Source organism: Macaca mulatta, chromosome 1 (assembly GCF_049350105.2).
Source record: "Macaca mulatta isolate MMU2019108-1 chromosome 1, T2T-MMU8v2.0, whole genome shotgun sequence".
Lineage (NCBI taxonomy): Eukaryota > Metazoa > Chordata > Mammalia > Primates > Cercopithecidae > Macaca > Macaca mulatta.
In genome coordinates this window covers 83,020,677-83,037,328 of record NC_133406.1, presented here as the reverse complement: position 1 = coordinate 83,037,328, position 16,652 = coordinate 83,020,677, and the positions used below count along the sequence as shown (strand labels likewise).

At 38.8% G+C, this 16,652-nt stretch overlaps 1 protein-coding gene across 2 annotated transcripts in view; it reads right to left on the bottom strand.

Annotated features, from left to right (window-relative positions):
* DNAH14 (dynein axonemal heavy chain 14) overlaps positions 1-16,652 on the bottom strand; it is a 497,862-nt gene that overhangs the window by 95,882 nt on the left and 385,328 nt on the right. For both annotated transcript variants that reach the window (XM_077938651.1, XM_077938650.1), the window contains 4 exons: positions 14,979-15,170; positions 12,929-13,110; positions 10,439-10,547; positions 9,603-9,728 (listed from right to left, as the gene is read on the bottom strand). In XM_077938651.1, the coding sequence (XP_077794777.1) occupies positions 9,603-9,728; positions 10,439-10,547; positions 12,929-13,110; positions 14,979-15,170 (609 nt within the window). The remainder of the gene's footprint in view (positions 1-9,602; positions 9,729-10,438; positions 10,548-12,928; positions 13,111-14,978; positions 15,171-16,652) is intronic.

Genomic DNA, 16,652 nt, shown 5'->3' with positions numbered 1-16,652 from the left:
GATTCTACCAGAGGTACATGGAGGAGCTGATACCATTCCTTCTGAAACTATTCCGATCAATAGAAAAAGAGGGAATCCTCCCTAACTCATTTTATGAGGCCAACATCATCCTGATACCAAAGCCTGGCAGAGACACAACAAAAAAAGAGAATTTTAGACCAATATCCCTGATGAACATCGACGCAAAAATCCTCAACAAAATACTGGCAAACCGGATTCAGCAGCACATCCAAAAGCTTATCCACCATGATCAAGTGGGCTTCATCCCTGGAATGCAAGGCTGGTTCAACATTCGCAAATCAATAAACATAATCCAGCATATAAACAGAACGAAAGACAAGAACCACATGATTATCTCAACAGATGCAGAAAAGGCTTTTGACAAAATTCAACAGCCCTTCATGCTAAAAATGCTCAATAAATTCGGTATTGATGGAATGTACCTCAAAATAATAAGAGCTATTTTGACAAACCCACAGCCAATATCATACTGAATGAGCAAGAACTGGAAAAATTCCCTTTGAAACCTGGCACAAGACAGGGATGCCCTCTCTCACCACTCCTATTCAACATAGTGTTGGAAGTTCTGGCTAGGGCAATCAGGCAAGAGAAAGAAATCAAGGGTATTCAATTAGGAAAAGAAGAAGTCAAATTGTCCCTCTTTGCAGATGACATGATTGTATATTTAGAAAACCCCATTGTCTCAGTCCAAAATCTCCTTAAGCTGATAAGCAACTTCAGCAAGTTTCAGGATACAAAATTAATGTGCAAAAATCACAAGCATTCTTATACACCAGTAACAGACAAACATAGAGCCAAATCATGAATGAACTTCCATTCATAATTGCTTCAAAGAGAATAAAATACCTAGGAATCCAACTTACAAGGGATGTAAAGGACCTCTTCAAGGAGAACTACAAACCACTGCTCAGTGAAATAAAAGAGTACACAAACAAATGGAAGAACATACCATGCTCATGGATAGGAAGAATCAATATCGTGAAAATGACCATACTGCCCAAGGTAATTTATAGATTCAATGCCATCCCCATCAAGCTACCAATGAGTTTCTTCACAGAATTGGAAAAAACTGCTTTAAAGTTCATATGGAACCAAAAAAGAGCCCGCATCTCCAAGACAATCCTAAGTCAAAAGAACAAAGCTGGAGGCATCACGCTACCTGACTTCAAACTATACTACCAGGCTACAGTAACCAAAACAGCATGGTACTGGTACCAAAACAGAGATACAGACCAATGGAACAGAACAGAGTCCTCAGAAATAATACCACACATCTACAGCCATCTGATCTTTGACAAACCTGAGAGAAACAAGAAATGGGGAAAGGATTCCCTATTTAATAAATGGTGCTGGGAAAATTGGCTAGCCATAAGTAGAAAGCTGAAACTGGATCCTTTCCTTACTCCTTATATGAAAATTAATTCAAGGTGGATTAGAGACTTAAATGTTAGACCTAATACCATAAAAACCCGAGAGGAAAACCTAGGTAGTACCATTCAGGACATAGGCATGGGCAAAGACTTCATGTCTAAAACACCAAAAGCAACGGCAGCAAAAGCCAAAATTGACAAATGGGATCTCACTAAACTAAAGAGCTTCTGCACAGCAAAAGAAACTACCATCAGAGTGAACAGGCAACCTACAGAATGGGAGAAAATTTTTGCAATCTACTCATCTGACAAAGGGCTAATATCCAGAACCTACAAAGAACTCAAACAAATTTACAAGAAAAAAACAAACAACCCCATCAAAAAGTGGGCAAAGGATATGAACAGACATTTCTCAAAAGAAGACATTCACACAGCCAACAGACACATGAAAAATGCTCATCATCACTGGCCATCAGAGAAATGCAAATCAAAACCACAATGAGATACCATCTCACACCAATTAGAATGGAGATGATTAAAAAGTCAGGAAACAACAGGTGCTGGAGAGGATGTGGAGAAATAGGAACACTTTTACACTGTTGGTGGGATTGTAAACTAGTTCAACCATTATGGCAAACAGTATGGCGATTCCTCAAGGATCTAGAACTAGATGTACCATATGACCCAGCCATCCCATTACTGGGTATATACCCAAAGGATTATAAATCATGCTGCTATAAAGACACATGCACAGGTATGTTTTTTGCAGCACTATTCACAATAGCAAAGACTTGGAATCAACCCAAATGTCCATCAGTGACAGACTGGATTAAGAAAATGTGGCACATATACACCATGGAATACTATGCAGCCATAAAAAAGGATGAGTTTGTGTCCTTTGTAGGGACATGGATGCAGCTGGAAACCATCATTCTCAGCAAACTATCACAAGAACAGAAAACCAAACACCACATGTTCTCACTCATAGGTGGGAACTGAACAATGAGATCACTTGGACTCGGGAAGGGGAACATCACACACCAGGGCCTATCATGGGGAGGGGGGAAGGGGGAGGGATTGCATTGGGAGTTATACCTGATGTAAATGACGAGTTGATGGGTGCAGCACACCAACATTGCACAAGTATACATATGTAACAAACCTGCACGTTATGCACATGTACCCTAGAACTTAAAGTATAAAAAAAAAAAAAAAAAAAAAGATGAGGAAAAACCAGCACAAAAATGCTGAAAATTCCAAAACCCAGAATGCCTCTTCCCCTCTGAAGGATCACAACTCCTTGCCAGCAAGGGAACAAAACTGGATGGAGAATGAGTTTGACAAATTGACAAAAATAGGTTCTGAAGGTGGGCAATAACAATCTCCTCTGAGCTAAAGGAGCACGTTCTAACCCAATGCAAGGAAGCTAAGAACCTTGATAAAAGATTAGAGTAATTGCTAACTAAAATAACTAGTTTAGAGAAGAACATAAATGACCTGATGGAGCTGAAAAACACAGCATGAGAACTTCGTGAAGCATACCCAAGTATCAATAGCTGCATCAATCAAGTGGAAGAAAGGCTATTAGATATTGAAAATCAGCTCAATGAAATAAAGCATGAAGGCAATTTAAGAGAAAAAAGAATGAAAAAGAATGAACAAAGCCTCCAAGAAATATGGCACTATGTGAAAAGACTAAACCAACATTTGATTGGCGTAGTTGAAAATGATGGAGAGAATGGAACCAGCTGGAAAACGCACTTCAGGATATCATCCAGGAGAACTCACCCAACCTAGCAAGACAGGCCAACATTCAAATTCAGGAAATACAGAGCAAACCATAAAGATACTCCTCAAGAAGAGCAACCCCAAGACACATAATCCTCAGATTCACCAAGGTTGAAATGAAGGAAAAAATGTTAAAGGCAGCCAGAGAGAAAGGTCGGGTTACCCACAAAGGGAAGCCCATCAGACTAACAGTGGATCTCTCTGCAGAAACCCTACAAACTAGAAGAGAGTAAGGGCCAATATTCAACCTTCTTAAAGAAAAGAATTTTCAACCAAGAATTTCATATCCAGCCTAACTAATCTTCATAACTTAAAGAGAAATAAAATCCTTTACAGACAAGCAAATGCTGAAGGATTCTGTCACCATCAGGCCTACCTTATAAGAGCTCCTGAAGGAAGCACTAAATATGGAAAGGAAAAACTGGTACCAGCCACTGCAAAAACATACCAAAATGTAAAGATCATCAACACTATGAAAAAACTGCATCAACTAATGGGCAAAATAACCAGCTAGCATTGTAATGACAGGATCAAATTCACACATAACTATATTAACCTTAAATGTAAATGGGCTAAATGCCCCAATTAAAAGACACAGACTGGCAAATTGGATAAAGAGTCAAGATCCATCAGTGTGCTGTATTCAAGAGACCCATCTCATGTGCAAAGACACACACAGGGTCAAGATAAAGGGCTGGAGGAAGATTTACCAAGCAAATGGAAAGCAAAAAAGCAAGCATTGCAATCCTAGTCTCTGATAAAACAGACGTTAAACCAACAAAGATCAAAAAAGATAAAGAAGGGCATTACATAATGGCAAAGGAATCAATGCAACAAGAAGAGTTAACTATCCTAAATACATATGCACCCAATACAGGAGCACCCAGATTCATAAAGCAAGTTCTTAGAGATCTACAAAGAGACTTAGACTCCCACACAATAATAGTGGAAGATTTTAACATCCCACTGTCAATATTAGACAGATCAATGGGACAGAAAATTAACAAGAATATTCAGGACATGACCTCAGCTCAGGACCTGAACTCAGCTCAGGACCAAGCAGACCTAATAGACATCTACAGAACTCTCCACCTCAAATCAACAGAAAATACATTCTTCTCAGCAACACATAGCACTTATTCTAAAATTGATCACATAATTGGAAGTAAAACACTTGTCACCAAATGCAAAAGAATGGAAATCATAACAAACAGTCTCTCAGACCACAGTGCCATCAAATTAGAACTCAAGATTAAGAAACTCACTCAAAACCATACAACTACATGGAAACTGAACAACCTGCTCCTGAATGACTACTGGGTAAATAATGAAATTAAGGCAGAAATAAATAAGGTATTTGAAACCAATGAGAACAAAGACACAACGTACCAGAATCTCTGGGACACAGCTATAGCAGTGTTTAGAGGGAAATTTATGGCACTGAATGCCCACAGGAGAAAGCAAGAAAGATCTAAAATTGACACCTTGACATCACAATTAAAAGAACTAGAGAAGCAAGAGCAAACACATTCAAAAGCTAGCAGAAGGCAAGAAATAACAAGGATCAGAGCAGAACTGAAGGATACAGAGACAGGAAAAACCCTTCAAAACATCTATGAATCCATGAGCTGGGTTATTGAAAAGATTAACAAAATAGACCACTAGCCAGACTAATAAAGAAGAAAAGACAGAAGAATCAAAGAGACACAATAAAAAATGATAAAGGGGAGACCACCATTCATCCCACAGAAATACAAACTACCATCAGAGAATACTATAAACACCTCTATGCAAATAAACTAGAAAATCTAGAAGAAATGGATAAATTCCTGGACACGTACATCTTCCCAAGACTAAACCAGGAAGAAGTTGAATCCCTGAATAGACCAATAGCAAGTTCTGAAATTGAGGGAGTAATTAATAGCTTACCAACCAAAAAAAAATAGCCCAGGACCAGACAGATTAACAGCCGAATTCACAGAGGTACAAAGAGGAGCTGGTACCATTCCTTCTGAAACTACTTCAAACAATAGAAAAAGAGGGATTCCTCCCTAACTCATTTTATGAGGCCAGCATCATCCTGATACCAAAACCTGGCAAAGACACCACAAAAAAAGAAAATCTCAGGCCAATATCCCTGATGAACATTGATGTGAAAATCCTCAAAAAAATACTGGCAAACCAAATACAGCAGCACATTAAAAAGCTTATCCACCATGATGAAGTCGGCTTCATCCCTGGATGCAAGGTTGGTTGAACACATGCAAATCAATAAACGTAATCCATCACATTAACAGAACCAATAACAAAAACCGTATGATTATCTCATTATACGCAGAAAAGGCCTTTGATAAAATTCAACACCCATTCATGTTAAAAACACTGAATAAACTGGGTATTGATGGAACATACCTCAAAATAATAAGAGATATTTATGACAAATCTACAGCCAATATCATACTGAATGGGCAAAAGCTGGAAGCATTCCCTTTGAAAACCAGCACAAGACAAGGATGCCCTCGCTCACCACTCCTATTCGATATAATATTGGAAGTTCTGCCCAGCGTAATCAGGCGAGAGAAATAAATAAAAAGTATTCAAATAGGAAGAGAGGAAGTCAAATTGTATCTGTTTGCAGATGACATTTAGAATACCCCATCGTCTCAGCCCCAAAACTCCTTAAGCTGATAAGCAATTTCAGCAAAGTCTCAGGATATAAAATTGATGTGTAAAAATCACAAGCATTCGTGTATACCAATAATAGACAAACAGAGAGCCAAATCATGAGCAAATTCCCATTCACAATTGCTACAAAGAGAATAAAATACCTAGGAATACAACTTACAAGGGATGTGAAGGACCTCTTCAAGGAGAACTACTAACCACAGCTCAAGGAAATAAGAGAGGACACAAACAAATGGAAAAACATTCCATGCTCATGGATAGGAAGAATCACTGTCATGAAAATGGCCATACTGCTCAAAGTAATTTATAGATTCAATGCTATTCCCATTAAGTTACCATTGACTTTTTTTTCACAGAATTAGAAAAAACTACTTTAAATTTCATATGGAACCAAAAAGAGCCTGTATATACAAGACAATCCTAAGCAAAAAGAACAAAGCTAGAGGCATCATGCTACCTGACTTCAAAGTATACTACAAGGCTACAGTAACCAAAACAGCATGATACTGGTACAAAAACAGATATACAGACCAATGGAACAGAACAGAGGTCTCAGAAATAACCCTACACGTCTACAACTATCTGATCTTTGACAAACTGGACAAAACCAGCAATGGGGAAAGGTTTCCCTATTTAATAATGTTGGGAAAATTGGCTAGCTATATGCAGAAAACTGAAACTGGATCCCTTCCTTACACTTTATACAAAAATTAACTCAAGATGGATTAAAGATTTAAATATAAGACCCAAAACCATAAAAACCCTAGAAGAAAACCTAGGCAATACCATTCAGGACATAGGTATGGGCAAAGACTTCATGACTAAAACACCAAAAGCGATTGTAACAAAAGCCAAAATTGACAAATGGGATCTAATTAAAGAGCTTCTGCACAGCAAAAGAAACAATCATCAGAGTGAACAGGCAACCTACAGAATGGGGAAAATTTTTGCAGTCTATCCATTTGACAAAGAGCTAATATCCAGAATCTGGAAGGAACTTAAAGAAATGTACAAGAAAAAAACAAACGACCTCATCAAAAAGTGGGCAAAGGATATGAACAGACACTTTTCAAAAGAAGACATTTATGTGGTCAACAAACATATGAAAAAAAAGCTCATCATCACTGGTCATTAGAGAAATGCAAATCAAAACCACAATGAGATACCATCTCACACCAGTTAGAATGGTGATCATTAATAAGTCAGGAAATAATAGATGCTGGAGAGGATGTGGAGAAATAGGAACACTTTTACACTGTTGGTGGGAATGTAAATTAGTTCAACCACTGTGGAAGACAGTGTGGCGATTTCTCAAAGATCTAGAAACAGAAATACCATTTGACTCAGCAATCCCATTACTGGGTATATATGGAAAGGATTATAAATCATTCTACTATAAAGACACATGCACACGCATATTTATTGCAGGAGTATTCACAATAGCAAAGACTTGGAATCAACCCAAATGCCCATCAGTGATAGACTGGATAAAGAAAATGTGGCACATGTACACCATGGAATACCATGCAGCCATAAAAAGGATGAGTTCATGTCCTTTGCAGGGACATGGATAAAGCTGGAAACCATCACTCTCTGCAAACTAACACAAGAACAGAAAACCAAACACCACATGTTCTTACTCATAAGTGGGAGCTGAACAATGAGAACATATGGGCACAGGGAGGAGACATCACACACTGGGGCCTGTTGCGGGGTGAGGGGCGAGGGGAGGGATAGCATTAGGAGAAATGCCTAATATGGATGACATGTTAATGGGTGCAGCAAACCATGGCACATATATACCTAGGTAACAAACTTGCACATTCTGCACATGTATCCCAGAACTTAAAAGTATAATAAAAAATTTAAACAAAGTATTATAGGAGTGTGTGAGGTAATTTTCTAGATTTTGTGATGTTTGTGATAATTGTCAGCTTTAAAAATTTTATATCTTCTTGTAATTTCTTTACTTATTCAAGTACATATTTACTTTCATACCTAATTGTGTACTAGTAATTTTGTATTCTTTTTAAAAATATGGCCCCAGGCCCTAATGTATCTGGCTTTGTGCCGAAGCCAGGGAGAAAAAAAGATTACCCTTTGTGGTATGGCAAAAAACAAAACAAAACAAAGCAAAACAAAAACCAACAACGAACCCCATGAATTTCTCTATACTAATTTTTATTTGGCATAAAATATTAAATACTGAAATTAAGCCATACTCTTGTTTATTTATTTATTTATTTATTTAGACAGAGTCTTGCTCTCACCAGGCTGGAGTGCAGTGGTGTGATCTTGGCTTACTGCAATCTCTGCTTCCTAGGTTCAAGCGATTCTCCTGCCTCAGCCTTCCGAGTAGCTGGGATTACAGGCGTGCACCACCACACTCAGCTAATTTTTGTATTTTTAGTAGAGACAGGGTTTCACCATGTTGGCCAGGATGGTCTTGATCTCCTGACCTCGTGATCTGCCTGCCTCGGCCTCCCAAAGTGCTGAGATTACAGGCATGAGCCACCCCGCTTGGCCCCGTACTCATATTTAATATATTGATCAACAGTGGCACCTTCAGGTGGTTGGCATCACAGAAGTTCTGGATCACTCAGTGAGACAGGTGGCATCTTAATGGAAGAGGGGAAGCTCCCCATCTGAGAAGGCTCAGGAGTGGGGCCTCCCCTATTTGCTTAATACTCAGGATGTTAGGAAGCCTTGCAGCTTACTTGTGTCCAAGTGAGGGATTTGTCTATTCTGTAATCTAGTTTGCCTATTCTGTAACCTAGCTCCTAAAACATGGGCAGGTAGCTTAAAAAGATGTCTGAAAGAAACACTGGATTGAAGGCAATGCTAACAGTGGAAGCACAAGTGAACAACAAGCAAAAGGCAGGCTGACACTTCTTTTATTCTTGATATAAATTTTTCTTCAACCACGTTACAAGGTAAAAAGCAATGATGAGCTAATCAGGTATGACAAGAGACCGACAAGAAAATTTTGAAATGACCGAAAGGACTATTTGCAATCTGTATGTATATTCACTGTTATTCATAATAAACCTTGCCCTAGATATTTGTTGAGCTTTGGGCTATTAGCTAATGGTGGTAGCCCATGGATATAATTTATCTATAAATAATTCACACACATACTAGAGTATAGGCTCACATATGTATTTTAATTGATGGAATTGCTTGATTAAAAACCTTTGTACACGGAAGACAAGCTCTACTCTCGACTTGCTCTGAGCAGGAACAGCTACTGATCAGACCAGAGTTGAGCATTCAGTGATTTGCTAAACCACACTGGCTCCTGCTGAGATCCCGACTGGAGTGTATGGAGGAGAATGATCAATTTAAAAAGAGAGAATTATTCAGTCAGCAACAGAAGTGACACACACCAAATACCCAGTCTCTTGAGCTGCCTTATTTCTTGCAGATGTTACACTTGAAGGCCAAATGTACTTTTGGTATGGCCTGCATGAGTTTCTGTTCATTGTAATCAGAAAAGCGTCCTGAGATTGTGGGTTCCTCAAGGACAGGGAACACGCATGTTTGGACTTCATATTTTCATTTAATGTTATCCTGTGTGTAGTAGGGACTCAGTAAATAGTTGTTGGAATTACAGTGAAAAGTAACCACAGTTGAGGCACTATATATTTAAGACCAGTCAGTCTGACTTTTAAACTTGAAGGTTAGGGAATACTTTTTCAAATCTCCAAATTATTTGTATTGACTATATTTTAATTTTACCTGAGCATAATCTTCCACAATTCTTACTTCTTCTGCCACAATTTCTTCATCCTGTTTAACAAGCATCTGAACTTTCTCAACTACTTGTGAATCTTTCCGTAGTTTTTCCATTAGAGTTTCTGTTTCCTAATGAAGCACATAATTGTTCTTAGAATGAATTTTAAGAGACGTGATCTCTTTTCTAAAAGAGTAATTCAAATATCTCATTTCACTATGGTTAAGTTTATTAAAATCAGCCTGAAATATATTTAATAGATGCATAAAATGAGAGAGAGAGCAAGAGACAAATAAAATGGAGAGAGCAAGAGCTCTCACCATTTGGCCAGCTCTCAGCTGCGCCCCCTCTTAGAAGCTCTGTCATCCACCATGCTTGATGGTAGCTCTCTGCCATTGGTGCTCTCTTCCATTGGTCTGCCATTGGGATATTGCCTAGGATGACTACAGTAAATATTTCATGCATTACACACAAAGAGTGATGATGAATGATGGTTTTTAGAATAGTTGATAGACTGCAAGTTATCACAGCATATTTCAGATGGATTTAACTAACTGACTAGGGAATCTTTCTACATAAGCTTCTACAGTTAGCTATATACCTATTACCCTTAATTATCAAAATGTAATAATGTTACTATTTTGCTGTTATTGCTTTTTTGTTCTCATTTTACAGATAAACTGAGACAAAAAAACAAGTTATTTCTTTCATATGTCTACAACTATAGGGTAACAAAGCTGGAGTTCTAGCCTATCTTTGTCAGGTATCGGAGCCTTTGCTTTCAAACACTGTTCTATATTAGACTATAAAATCTTTAAAAGAGATTTCAAAGCAAACATACCTTTGTTTTTTGTTCTACTTGAGGGCCAAGAATCAAGAGCTCTTCTTGCATTTCTGTAACTAGTGTGGTTGCTTCCAGGATTGTGGATAGACCCATATGGAAGCGATCCCTGAAGAAGAAAAAGTATTAAGAAGGTGTAAGATATAACACAATTTGGCAAATACAATTTGATAATATATAAAAAGAATTACTCAAATTATGGCCAAATGGAGTTTATTCTAGAGATGCAGGACTGGCTCACTATTTGAAAGTCAATCAATATAATCCACTATAGTAACAAGCTATAAAGAAGAAAATTCACTGCTGCATCAGCATCCATTGATGCAGAAAAAAAATTTGATAAAATTAATGATGACTAGGAAGAGGGGGAAATTTCTCAACTTGGTGAAGAACAGATGCTGTTAAAAATAAAATGGACTCAAAGGAAAAACTAATAATGAGAAATGGGCATCTGAGGCTCAGCTCCCACTGGAGCACACTTAAGACAGGCAAATTGGGCTTTAAATGTACTAATTCTCCATAAGGGTACCTTTCATTTAAACAGAATATTTAATTGTAAGTTTTGGGGTGGGAAAGAGGACCAGATAGGCTGTAAGAGACCCAAACCATATAATTAACTCTTCTCGCTTTTTCTCCCCCAACATCTACCCCTGGGAAACTGGACTACTGAAATTTCCAAGTAGCAAAGAAGAGTTGAGCAGTGGGAGACTATAACCTGTCTTTTGCCACCGAGATATGCTTGCTGGATATAACCAGTTATGGATGTTGATAATAATGATTATGCATATAAGGTGATATAGCTCTTAAGACTGTCCTTGCATGGCCCATGCATTGGGGGTGGAAGATGTCCTACGATAGTACAAGGTACGTACGGAAGAAACTGCTGAGTGATCTAGAGTTGTGTTGTGGGTAAGACATGAGGAGGACTGGAAAAGGGGTGAATGACTGTGATAGGGACTGGTCATACTGATTACACAGCTGTGAATGGAGAGCTACAACCCTGGGTGATGGGGAGGGGACACCTTAGATCCCAGGAGGTTAGGAGTGAGAGGAAGGTTCATTAAACTCTCTTGACTCGCCTGTAAGGCATCTGGCCAATTTTCTCAGACCGTTGACATTATCCTTAATTTAACTGCTGACCAACAAAAATCTTAATCTAAGGACTCTCAGAAACCTCTTAGGATCTGCTGATCCCAGGAGTGAACAACTTTTCCTTGAAACGGAACAAGATTAGCTTTCTGAGCACTGATGTGATTCTCTTTAGCCTCATTATTATATTCAGACTACTTCAACTGCTCTAAAATGAACTGTTATTGGATCTATCATGCCCTACCTGACCTTGTTAACAAAAACTTAATAAAATTAGACCCCGACCCCACATTAGCAAAAAGCTGCTATTGAGGTTGCTACTTCTTATGTAAATGTCAGGCCTATACTTACCTGCGGCACACAAATTAGTTCACACTCTCCAGCACGAGCGCTGATGAAAAATCACATTGCACAGGACTTCCTGCTGGCTAGTTGAGACAGAGAATGTGCAATGGCCAATACCTCTTGATGCACTTGGATTAATAACATTTTTAACTGGCTTAGCTCCAGACAGGGAGCTTGGCTGTGGTCTATCCTCCAAGTGGGAGTCACAGTCATGATCACTCTCATACAGTGTTCCCTATGGCAAATGGAATGAATCTGGCCCAGGCCCCAATCAGAGTAATTAGTTAGGGTATCTGACGGAATGGGCTATTTTAAAAAAAGAATTATTAGCTAGATACATGAAAGGTTTAGGAGATGGACTTGGAGGGGAATAGTTCCACCACGGTGCCTCGGCAGCCTTTCATGTCTCCATATAGGTTATATAGACAAGGCTTGGCTGCAATTGATCTAAGTGTTGGCAGGACACCCCTGATCTTTCTGGAACACAAAAATGTGGGGCGCTTGTGAGTAGATGCTACAAGGCCATTTCCTACTAATTTCCCCATCTTCCTGGAAGATTGTCATAAGACAGTTTTCCAATGTCTCCTGTATTCTCATTAGCAGTGAGGTCTGCTGCTTCATGTTTCTTCCCATGCCTCCTCAGGTACCAATGCTGGCTATAAAACTGCTTAGCAGGTGTTCCACTATCGGTGTTGTAGTCATCTGAAGCCTTTTATTTTGCTGTCATCCCATGAGACAAAGGACATGGGGACTGGTACTGTTAGTTACTCTTGCTTTCATTGCCCATGTAAGAAATAAACTGTCGGAATGCAACAGGGACTAATTGTTTATTTACTGGCCAAGTCTGTCAGCCTTGCCTTGACAGGGGCAGCCTTTGAAGGCACACAGGGCACACAGGGGGGATATCAACCTTATCTCCTTTAAGATCTTCTGCAGCTTCTGGCTTTTTGTCCCACCAAAAAGGCAGATTTGGCTCACCATTTTGCATTTGTGTCTCTTTTCGCAAACAAAAACACCAATATAAAATATATTTCTGATTTGTTCTCAAAGTCTTACCTCTTTGTTTGCATCTCTTCCTCTCGTGCCCTCAAAATGTGTGCAAATGTTTCCATAAATTGCAAGTAGCTACTGGGAGTGGTATAATAAAATCTTCCAGTTTCTTCAAAGTATTTTCTGGTCAAGTCTTTCATGCTTTTGTGGATTTGGACACAGGTTGGGGCAAGTTTTTCTTTCAAGTTCTGAAGAATAATAATTTTTAAGAATTAAGAGAAAGCAATCCAAATATACATAAAAAGAGAAAGTTGAACACTTGGAATTAATTAAAATAGCTTATTATTTCTGAGATCTGGAGATGTAGAGAGAGCTCCTGGATGAGCAGGACAAAGAAAATATGAGTTTTTTTTTTTGTTGTTGAGACAGAGTCTCGCTTTGTCACCCAGGCTGGAGTGCAGTGGCCGGATCTCAGCTCACTGCAAGCTCCGCCTCCCGGGTTTACGTCATTCTCCTGCCTCAGCCTCCCGAGTAGCTGGGACTACAGGCGCCCGCCACCTCCCCCGGCTAGGTTTTTGTATTTTTTTTTTAGTAGAGACAGGGTTTCACCGTGTTAGCCAGGATGGTCTCGATCTCCTGACCTCATGATCCTCCCATCTTGGCCTCCCAAAGTGCTGGGATTACAGGCTTGAGCCACCGTGCCTGGCCGAAAATATGAGTTTTAATTGTTGGGATGGTGGTGGGGCAACAGTAGAGCTAACTATGAATGGCATGCCACACTCATCCTTCTAGGCTTTACCCCCATGTTACTCTCACTTTTACTATAGTCATCCAAAGATTTAGGGCATTGGTATCAATGGCCAAGGGTTATAATGTTTTCTTTGTCTTAACATTTTTTATTTATTTTTTATTTTGAGACTAGGTCTTGCTTTTTTGCCCAGGCCAAAGTACAGTGTTGTAATAATAGTTCACTATAGCCTCAAACTCTTGGGCTCAAGAGATCCTCCTGCCTCATCCTCCCATGTAACTGGGACTACAGATGTGTGCCACCACAACTGGCTAATTTTCTAAATTTTTTGTAGAAACAGAGTTTCACCATGTTGCCCAGGCTGGTCTTGAACTCCTGACCTCAACCAATCCTCCTGCCTTGCCTCCCAAAATGCTGGGATTATAGGTGTGAGTCACCATGCCCAGCCTTCTTTATCTTTTATATTTCTTTCTTAAAGTGGTTATCAATAGCAGGATACTCAAGGAAATTTCCTTAAAATAAAGCTACAAAAATGCAAGGACCCAAAGGATGTGCAGATGAGCAAAACCAGACTGCGAAGAATGTTCTCTTTGCCTGGATTGGGAGATAATTCTGATTTAGACATAAGCTAGTCCTGATGACTCATCTCCAGTCCAAGTCTAACCAGTCACTGGTCACTTTTAACTCAGCTGCATTTTTTTTTCTTCTGGTTCTACCCCGTCTCTGTCCTCCTTGGCCTTTGCTTTCCTTGATCACTTAGACAAGTAAGGATGCAATCCCATTGGTCCCATAGGACCTAGAAATGTCCTACATTGAATTTCAGTTCTCTATGCATTTACAGCTCCTTTGGTCAACACTTCTTACCCCCTTTGCTGTCAGCTAGGTCTTATGGGATCTTCAGTTTAGTCACTCCAGAATAGGTTCTTTCTTACTGTTGGCTCATAAATTCTGAGTTAATTTTGTGTTGTGGCTTGTGCTGTCACTGCTTTGCTGACTTGCTGTTGTAGCCAAGCCAGAACAATTTACAAGGAATACACAGAAGGTTGCAGCATCCTTACCATAGAATCTGGTATGCAGAATGGAGACTGTTTTCCTTCATAGAAATCTGCTGTTCCACCATGTGGACAGCATAGTGAAGAGACCCAGGCATTGCAGAATCTGAATCTGGGCATCTTTGAAATAGGGTGAATTCAGGGGTACAAGAGATGGGGAATTAATAGGGAATCAATGTAAACACTTGATCCATTTTATTATAAACTGGCTTAGAAATGCCTGTTTTTGTCCATCTATGGTTCCTTGCTCTTCAGAGGCATAATACCATCAGATGCTGTCAATAAACTGAAACCTTCACTTGTATTAAATATTTACCTCTCTGTTCTCAAAATTGACTTTTTCTTTTAAGAATGAGTTAGCTACAATAAGGAGAGCTTCTTCTGGCCACCTCTCGTACCAATCGATCGTGCAGGAGCTAATCATAGAAGGATATACTCTACAATTTTGGCGGAAGCTAGGTCCTTCAGGACTCATGATCACAAAAATATGAAGATTTTTATATATTCTCTGAAAATTAATGAAAATATAAATTGTTAAAATGTAATACACTGTTTTGAAAAAATATTACATTAAAAATTTCATGGAAAACATATTTCAGATCTTTCCTTCGTGGGTAGACCAGAGATTGATCATTTGTGCATGGACTGCCTGCCATAAACAGAGCCCTTCCCAGGGAAACTAACAGTAGGGGAGGCACTGGACCCAGAACACCCCTTGCATAAACCAACTCTTATGACGGGGGCTGGTGCTAGAGTTCTGTTCAGTAGGGGACTTTATATCAGATGGTGCTGGGTCTGACTATTTAACTCTTTGCTCTGGGATGGTGTGCATTTAAGACCCACAGAAACTCAAAGTGAGAAAATGGTCAGATGAATTAGAGCTGAAAGAAACAACCTGACAATAAGAGTAGAGCACCAGAGGTAGTAATAAAACTCCTATAGCTAAAGGATTACAGCTAAGCAATATGAGACCTACACAGTTTTACAGGCCCTAGGCTAAGTGCTAGTTTCTTTGCAATTTGCCTTCAGCCCTTTTCCTTATAAGACCTGGCTGTGCTGCTGCTGTTGCTGAATTCTTGGCAAGACTGGCAACAGGGCACAGATTCCTTCTTCCTTATTTCCAGATATCACTTTGCAATAAGTCCGCATTACTGAAAACAGCCTCAGTGAGTTAGTGTTCCTTTTAACTCAGAGTCTAACTGTACAAAATATTAAGTATCAAGCAACTTATTTTGTCAAATAAATATGGTAAAGCTGAAAGAAGACTAAAAGGTAAGTGTTTTTCCTCTTTTTTGTCTTTAACAAATTTATAAAGGCAAATAAAACTTCTCAGTGCAAAATTCATGCAATGTGGAAATGTTTAAAGTAAAAATGAAAATACCTCTCTTACACATTCCCAAAACTTCTACCTAGAGATATCAAATGTTAGCAGTTTAAAGTGTGCCTTTATTATTTGTTATTATTGTAGGACATGTCAAATTAGTTTTGGAAGCATAGTATTATATATATTATACATATATCATGTATATAATTAAAATTGATTTCTAACTGAGATTCTTGGTTTATTTATTCATTTTCTGGAGTACTTCTCTGCACTCCAAACTGAAATTTCTTTTTTCTTCCTTATTATTTAAATCTAATGAATAAACCAAATATAGTAACAAGGCACAAGAGTGCCACAATTGTCAGGATAAATGCTATCCTTCTTTCTACGATGTTATTAAAAAATCTAACTAAATCTAAGGATATCCACTCATATTACCTTGTTCTCTATCAACTGTGGAGTCATTTTTGGAATTTTTAAAACATCTTCTTGTGACAGGTTACTAAGTATCTGTTTGATACTTAGCAATGTTGTTACTAAGGTGAGAAATGGTGGATGGCCAGATTCAATTTTTAAATTGCCCTATGATAGACAAAAACTAGCACCAGAAATAAATCCACCTGTGGTCCTTCCCCAGTGAGTATTCTAGTTTGAGTAATCATGTCC